This window comes from Benincasa hispida, chromosome 4 (genome assembly GCF_009727055.1).
Source record: "Benincasa hispida cultivar B227 chromosome 4, ASM972705v1, whole genome shotgun sequence".
Taxonomy (NCBI): domain Eukaryota; kingdom Viridiplantae; phylum Streptophyta; class Magnoliopsida; order Cucurbitales; family Cucurbitaceae; genus Benincasa; species Benincasa hispida.
The window spans coordinates 38,175,758-38,183,923 of NC_052352.1; the positions used below are offsets into that span (position 1 = coordinate 38,175,758).

Consider the following 8,166-nt stretch of genomic DNA (forward strand, 5'->3'; position numbering starts at 1 on the left):
AGTTGTGCCAAGTAGCCAGGTTGAAACGTACCATTGTCTGATCTCCATCCACCAGATGCGACCAATGCTACCAAGCACTCGACCAGCTTTGCTTTTTCCTCTTTAGTCCAAGTGTGCTTCAGGGCTTTTGAGGAACTTGACATTCTAGTGTATACACGTACATATTTTAATACAATTAAATAATAAATGACAAATAGTTGTAGCATAGCTAATGAGAGAGTTCATGGATAAAGTTAAACACAAAATATAGTAAACATAGTGAGAGTTTCGAATGAAATCATTCATAAAGGCACTACAATAAACAAAAAGTATAAAGGCACTGTACACTACGCAACTCCCATTCAGTAAACATCTATTGCGCCAGTTTATTCCTCCATTGGGTCCATTCATTTGAACTCTCAATATAATTTATCTCATTCCCCCTAGTTGTAGCAAAGCTTGAATCCACCTCATCTAAATCCTCGATCAGTTCACTGTTAGTCATCTCCCTATTGATAAAATTGTGCAGAAGGCAACACGCCATGATGGTTCGACATTGGATTTGTACTGGGTAGTATGATTGTCCTCGCAAGATTGCCCATCTACCCTTCAACAACCCCAATGTTCTCTCGATGACATTCCATGCAGAAGAATGTTTCATGTTAAAAAATTCTCGTGGAGCTGTTGGTGCATTACCTCCTCCACGCCACTCTGAAAGATGATATCTTTCGCCTTTATATGGAGCCAAAAAACCCTCCGCATTTGGGTATCCGACATCACATAGATAATAATACCCTGTTGAACGTCCAATCGATTCAAACCTTATATTACAAATACAATGAGTGGAGAGAGATGGTATGTGTAGCTAGTTACCCTTTGGAACCTTCAGCCCGTTAGGTCGTGATATTACATCTCTAGAAACTCGAGAATCAGCTGTGAATCCTTCCCACCCTGATAAGACGAACACAAAGTTGCCATTTGTGTCACACACATCGAATACATTTGTTGCAATTTCACCTTTCCTCGTCCTATACCTTGGGTGACCAGTTGCACTGAAATTTACCTTGATGTACGTACCATCTAATGCACCCAGACAATTCTGCATTCGAACAAAATAAGAAATGTTCATGCACATACGTTCTCCTAAGAAATAAGTCACGTTGAACTAACACTAGTGTAGTTGAATTGTACCTCAAATCATTTCCATCACGGATCTGTACACGAGTTTGTGATCGACAAAGGTTTTTTTAACAACACGTCGTGTAATTGTAACACCGCTAATAAAATAGTGTTGAAATGCCTAGAAACAGTCTCACTAGACTGTACAAATTCTCTTTGAACTATCCGATTCTTAACGTCATGGGCTAAAATATGTAAGAACATAGCAACCATCTCCTCCATATCTATAACTTCAGTTCCACTAATCCACCAGTTGTATTAAGTAACTAACATAAAATGGTAAAACATCTTCAATCCATTTTTGTAATTTGACAACAACATAAATCGGATTCATGAATGAGTTGAAAGTATGCTAATTGTCTAATACGATGTCTACAGTCGTTTGATGTGTTTTCTATTCTACTTTTTTTTTATAATACTATTTTTATATTACTTAAAAACAACACTTTTTATATGACTTTTTATATAAAAAAGAATATTATTTTGTTAAGTAAACTTAGTCAAATTCGAAAAAGTTTTTATTTTCTAATACCATAAACTTAGTCATGATATATGTAAAGATACTTTGATTTTTTTTTTACCATTTATAACAATTTTTTTACCATTCAATTGTTTGTTTGTATTTGTCTCACTCCTTTGCAACACATTGATAAAACTCATTTTTATAAATTGAGAAAATAATACATACCAATTGCAAATGGTTGTTTTTGTTACTTTTTCTAATGGTTGTTTCATAATAATAATGTCGTTAATTCTAATTGTTGTTTTTGTTACTTTTGCTTGTTTCATAATAATAATACATACCAATTGCAAAAATTTCCTAAATTTTATAATGGTTGTTTTTGTTACTTGTTCGTGTTTCATAATAATGGTTGTTACTTTTTCTAATGCCTTTATTCTAAGGGTTGTTTTTGTTACTTTTTCTTGCTCCATAATAATAATACATACCAATTCATAATAATAATACATTCCAATTGCAAAAATTTATATTTTTTTTGACTAATTGTCATGGAAATCTATTTTTAATGTAAAATTGCAAAATAATGAACACAAAAAAAAAAAAAAAATTACAAATATAACAACAAATATTGGATCGTGATATTATTACAGTCAAACATCCAAATATAGCGAAAAACAAATTACAAAAGTAACAAATATAAGAAACAATTAACAAAAGTAACATATATTTAAGTGCATGTAAACACCTTAGCAAGTGAAAGTTGGTAAACAATGTTTGATCCGGCTGATTCGTATAAGACCAACCCTAAAACATATTATAACAAACAACATTAGTACACTAGTCAAGAACCGTAATAAAAAAGATATTGGATAAAGAGAGAGAAGACATACCATTTACATTTATGAAGTAGATGGAATGTGTTTGTCCTTATACTTGAAGGCAAGTGAGAGAATAATTATAAAGTACAAAAAAACAAAAAAATGGAATAGGATCTAACCTCAGAGTTATGAAATTCATTCATTGAAACTTGAATTTCAAATAATATCATGAATATGATAAATGAGAAACCAACAAGATGAATGCAATAAACAGTACCAACAAAATGAGAAACCAAGAAGATGAATGTAGTAAACCAACAAGAGAAATAACACAGAATAAGAAAATGTTGGAGATAAGAAAAATAACATAGAATAATAAAATGTTGGAGACAAGAGAAATAACATACCAATTGCATAAGTAGATGCTAATGATGAATGCAGTAAACAGTACCTAACAACCGCTGTCAATCAATATACAATAAACAATAGTCAAACGGAGGTCAAAAGTTACAAATTGGACAACCAATGGACAAACAGAGACTGAAATGAACAAATTTGTCCACTAATTTACAAAATTTTTCAGAGATAGTAGTAATTCAAAGTAAAAGAATGAATTCAGTAAAATGAATAGCATAATTTAGAAGCAAAATAATTGAAAGCAAAATAAGGAACATCAAATAATTTTTCCACTGATTACAAAATTTTTGAGCTAAAATTGAAAAAAAAAAAAAAATAAAATCAAACCTCATTCATCGGCCGGAAAAGGAAAAAAGAAGACTACCCTCGACATCCCCCCTTTCCAAGCTCAAAATTTGGACATCCCTCATTTCCAAGCTCCAAATTTGGATGTCCCCCCCTTTCAAAGCACCAAATCTAGACATCCCCCTACCAAGCTCCAAATCTCGACCTCCCCTCTACCAAGCTCCAAATCTCGACCTCCCTCTATCAAGTTTCAATGCCTATTTCGACAGAGTGAGAAGATCGAATATAGTAGAAAAGGGAATCAAATTTTTGGAGCGGCGAGAGAGATTATTTGGAGTGGCAAGGCGAAAAGAGACCAGATCTGAAGAAAAACATGCAACAAATGCGAAACCAGATCTAAAGATGGCACCAAAACCATATCTGAAGCCGGAGAAGTAAATAGAAGGAAGAACAAAACCAGAAATGAAGCCGGAGAAGTAAAGAGAAGGAAGAATGAAACCGGAGCATACTGTTTGACCAAACAAGAAAGGAGAAAAATCGAGGGAGAACGATCGGACAAGAATACGATGGAGAATAGAGGAGATGGAAACAATGTATCGTGGAGGTTGGGAAGAGTTCCCCTAGGGTTAAAGTGTGAAGTATAATTGGAGCTCCAACTAAAAAATGTTGGAGCCCCAAATAAGAAGTGGGCTTATAGGTCACTCCACCTCACTCTAACCTTAGGCCCAAACATGCTCTAAATAATATGTTTTTATGATTAATATTTTTGTTTTGAAACTTTTTTATTCAATAATTATACTCATTTTTGTTTGAATAAAAATATGGATTGAATTTTTTCTTTTAATTTTTAAAACTTTTCTTTCTTTCTTTTTTGGGTAATGAACAATAATTAATCTGTTACATTTCCGGTAGAAATATAGTTAAATAAGATGAGAAACTAAAGCGAAATCAACTCTTTTGATTTTAGCTAATTTTTCTCCACAAATTGCATTATCTTTTTTTTTTTTTTTCTTCTTCTTCCTATTGTTGCTCTATATTTTTACTATGTCATGTTTTTTTTAATTAAATCTACCTATCATTGTAACAACCAATGTCACCACATTTCTTCAATAGTTCCATTTTCATTTTCTCTAAATTTGGATGATCATCAAAAAACAAATTTCTATTTTTCACTAATTCTTGCCGGAAAATGTTCCAGGAAAAATTATCATTTTATGTTTTTTTTTGTTATATGTTACATACTTTCAACTACATACATATTTTTTGTCTAAATATTCTTAACACTCATTTGATATGTGAATTCATTATGTATAAATATTGTACTTAATGTAGACAGAATAATATGTTTTAATATAATCAACAACTCTACAATATACTTTAATAGTCACCAGTCTTATAGTAGTCAGAAGTGGTTGTCAAAGTTGATTTTTACTGGAGTTTGTAGTTGGAGGTAGTTTTCGGAGTATGAAGTTAGTCACATGAAGTTGTATTGGAGTTGGTTGTCGAAGTTTGTCATCAGAGGTAGTTTTCGAATCCTCGAGTTGGTCAGGCAAAAGTGGTCGTCGAAGTTGATTATTGAAGATGATTTTTGCTGAAAATTGTAGCCGGAGATGACTGTCGGAGCCCGAAATCGCATGAAGGTGGTATTAGAGTTGGTTGTCGGAGTTTGTCGTCTAAGGTGATTGTCGAAGCCTCGAGTTGGTCGTCGGAGTTACTCACTCAAAGGTGATCATCGAAGATGATTTTCATCGGAGTTTGTAGTCGATGGTGGTTATCGGAGCCAATTGGTCGTCGGAGTTGATAACGCGAAGGTGGTGTTGGAGTTGGATCACCAGAGGTGGTTGTTGGAGGCCAGAATTGGTTGTCGAAGTTGGTCGCACGAAGGTTGTCGAAGCTCGGAGTTGGTCGTCGGATCTATCATCAGAGGTGATTGTCGAAACTCGGAGTTGGTCATCGGAGTTGTTATCGAAGGTGGTTGTCAGAGTCCGGAGTTGGTCGCCAGAGTTGTCATTGGAGGTAGTTGTTGGAGCCTAGAATTAGTTCTTGGAGTGTGATAGTGGCCGATGGGTAGAGCCATTGAAAACATGGGAATAAGGAAGAGTTGAGATAAATTGGGATGAGTTATTGTGCATTTTTTCTAGTTTAAATTTTGTTAAAAGGACAAGAGTCCAAATATATTTTGATTAAAAAAAATATTTTGTCCAAAATAGTCCACCCACATAATGAAGATAGAATTTACCCCAAATATAGATAATGCAATATTTTCCATCCCAAGAAGATAGAATGATGAACTGAAAATGTGTTGGTTTTATGCATTGAATCAAAAGTATAAAGATGTGAGGTACCTTCAAATTTAATAAATTCGAACCATTGGAAATGCCATTATCAGCAACCTTATCTGTCAGATCAAAATCAAAATTCAGAACAGATAGGGATCGATCTAATGTATGGGGTTTCTTGCCCACAATTTCCAATATCAATACCCCAATTTGGCTGCTCAATTTTCCCAATCTAACGGAATTTTCTTTCCCAATCATAGTATTTTATCATATTTATGAACAAATTTCCTACCCAGAACAGATCTAAACAGAGCTACAAATTTTCAAATAGCATAATTGAACAACAGGACCGATTAATCAATTCTGCAAGAAACGAAAACAATGAAAAAAACCTATTCATAATTTAAAGAAGCAGGTATAGCAATTGTTTCATTTTCTTATCTGTTTGGCTCCTTGGGAAAGAACTAAGCACATGCACAAGGATTTTCAACACTAACACTAACGTCCTCATCGTCACTCCTAAACACCAAATAACCGATCGCAAGCCCTAAGACAATTGCAACGAAAACTCCGCCATTAAAGGACATAATCGCGAGCATCAGAAGGTAACCGATCGCCGAGTTGACTCCGTAAAACAGAGCTGCAGCAAATCTCACAGCCTGAAACTTCCCAGCCACTTTAGATCGAAGGAGAGGGGCCTCGATCTCTGACGGCGATGGCTTCCGACACAGAAGAAGCTTCAAACGGATTCGATAATTCTCCAAATACTGGTAGAAAATGGAGACAATGAAACAAGCAAGCAAAGAGAGGGAATAACTCAACCATGAATTTGTCCGCCATGAATTGATGAGGAGAGTCACCTCCTTGCTCCAGTAGAAGGTCATGTGCATCATCTTCGCTCTCTGCAACGAAATTTACAGAATCGGAGAAGAGAGAGAGAATGTGAATGTGAATTTGGCAAAGAAATCGAGTTTCTTGTTGGCGTTTGGATGAAGGGGCCGTTTTAAACCCTCGGCCTCCAATTTTTTATGCTTGGTTGGGTTTGTTGTACTGCGAGGCTGGAATCAAAGTACTCGTGTACGAAACAGCAATATTCTATGGAAATGCCATTGGAAGGTTTGGTATTTACATTTCTACCACTCCATTTAATTGGTTCATTGCTTGTTTTACTTGTCACACCACGTTTACATAAGGGGAATGAGGATAAATTAATCTCAATTCGGTTTGTGGTCTCTATCATATTATTTATCTTTTGTTTACACGTTCATATGTAATCGTAATTAAAAGTAGGGTCTATCATACCATTCATAATGAAATATTGTATTTTGATTGAGATTGGGAAGGTTCTCAATCCAATTGCATTTGAATATGCATTGGGCCTCACATATTTGTTATAAATATTTATGTCTCAATTTTCATCATTTTTCCTTTGAAATAAGGAGATACCGATTTACATATAGAATTATTGGTATCGATTTTGGCCGCTTTAACATTTTATAACACCCTTTCTTTGTCTTACCGATCTACCTGTTATTTTGGCAAAGCCGAAAAAAATTAATATATCGATGCTTTTATCGATTTTATTTTGTTTGATTGGTTCGAACGTTGAATTTTTAAATTTTTGTTATAACCACATTCATGCTATGGTTATTGGTCTATCACTATAATGTTTCGTTGATAGGAAAAATTTACAATGTGGTTGTCCAATTAAGCCTCATGTATATGGATTACCAGTTCATTCGTACATATGCAATCCTACAAACTAGATATTGATGAAAAATTAAAGAAAAAATAGCAGATTATAAAAGCAAAAATATTCATTCATTTGTAGAAAAAAAATGTATACAAAATAAAGTTTATACAATGGAGAAGATGATCATACAAAAGAGTTAATGAGGTCGGAGTTCACCATTCACCAAACCAAAAAAAAAAAAAAAAAAAAAAAAAAAAAAAAATTACAAATATAACAACAAATATTGGATCGTGATATTATTACAGTCAAACATCCAAATATAGCGAAAAACAAATTACANTTATACAATGGAGAAGATGATCATACAAAAGAGTTAATGAGGTCGGAGTTCACCATTCACCAAACCAAAAAAAAAAAAAAAAAAAAAAAAAAAAACAAGAATAAGAAAACCCCAACTCCCCAGCCCCACCACAAGAATAAGAACCCTACTTAGAGTCACTGGATATGATCATTAGTGTTGTTTGAAGTTCTTCTTCTAAACCTTCGTGTCGTTTGGTCCTTCTCTAGCATAACGCTTTCTCCCCACCTCATCCACCTACCCCTTTCCTTTTTTCGATCTTTAGGGAAGTTGACCAATATCAATGATGTTTCATGAGAAGATGGTTGGTTCACACTTGGCTGTGAACCAAGAACCAGTTCCCACTGTCGGGGTGGGAGTTGTTTGTGAAAGCGGTCCTTTGTTGGTGCTCACATTCCCTTCTACCCTGTCTGCTAGTTCATTGTGTTTACTGATCGTTTGGGGCTCCAATGTGGTGAGACGTGTGTCAATGCTAGAGTCGTCCAAACTCCAAGTCCATTGATCGGATGAGTAGTCTGAGAAGCAGGCATCCGAAGAATCGTCATCCTCCCCAAACAACTTATCTGTTGTTGGTGGTGTGATGGGGCTTGGAAAACTGGAAAGATTTTCAACGTAATCAAACTAGTCATCGTCGCCGAATCATAGCTATAATCAGACCACATTGTCTTATTTTTTCCATTGTAAAAAAAAGGAGGAAA

General features: G+C 34.6%; 3 protein-coding genes across 3 annotated transcripts; all 3 read right to left on the reverse strand.

The window, feature by feature from the left end:
- Positions 1-352: 352 nt before the first annotated feature.
- Positions 353-1,380, reverse strand: LOC120076187 (protein ALP1-like). Its single transcript, XM_039029953.1, has 3 exons — positions 1,288-1,380; positions 853-1,078; positions 353-774 (listed from the first exon to the last, which is right to left on the reverse strand). Exons 1-3 carry the CDS (start codon positions 1,378-1,380, stop codon positions 353-355), a joined length of 741 nt encoding a protein of 246 aa, XP_038885881.1.
- A 2,995-nt stretch (positions 1,381-4,375) lies between these two features.
- LOC120076618 lies at positions 4,376-5,699 on the reverse strand. The gene is made up of 2 exons (XM_039030497.1): positions 5,484-5,699; positions 4,376-5,168 (listed from the first exon to the last, which is right to left on the reverse strand). Exons 1-2 carry the CDS (start codon positions 5,673-5,675, stop codon positions 4,884-4,886), a joined length of 477 nt encoding a protein of 158 aa, XP_038886425.1. The 5' UTR covers positions 5,676-5,699; the 3' UTR covers positions 4,376-4,883.
- LOC120076619 (copper transporter 5.1) lies at positions 5,659-6,461 on the reverse strand. Its single transcript, XM_039030498.1, has one exon. It carries the CDS (start codon positions 6,308-6,310, stop codon positions 5,882-5,884), a length of 429 nt encoding a protein of 142 aa, XP_038886426.1. The 5' UTR covers positions 6,311-6,461; the 3' UTR covers positions 5,659-5,881.
- Between the last annotated feature and the right edge of the window lie 1,705 nt (positions 6,462-8,166).

Coding starts and splice junctions, on each gene's coding strand:
- LOC120076187 (XM_039029953.1), bottom strand. CDS start 1,380: ATGGAGGAGATGGTTGCTATGTTCTTACATATTTTAGCCCATGACGTT. Junction 1,079..1,287: donor TTGTACAGTCTAGTGAGACT/GTTTCTAGGCAT, acceptor GTTCGAATGCAG/AATTGTCTGGGTGCATTAGA. Junction 775..852: donor CGGGCTGAAGGTTCCAAAGG/GTAACTAGCTAC, acceptor GACGTTCAACAG/GGTATTATTATCTATGTGAT.
- LOC120076618 (XM_039030497.1), bottom strand. CDS start 5,675: ATGATTGGGAAAGAAAATTCCGTTAGATTGGGAAAATTGAGCAGCCAA. Junction 5,169..5,483: donor CGAATTTATTAAATTTGAAG/GTACCTCACATC, acceptor AACTAATTCTAG/GCTCCAACAACTACCTCCAA.
- LOC120076619 (XM_039030498.1), bottom strand. CDS start 6,310: ATGATGCACATGACCTTCTACTGGAGCAAGGAGGTGACTCTCCTCATC.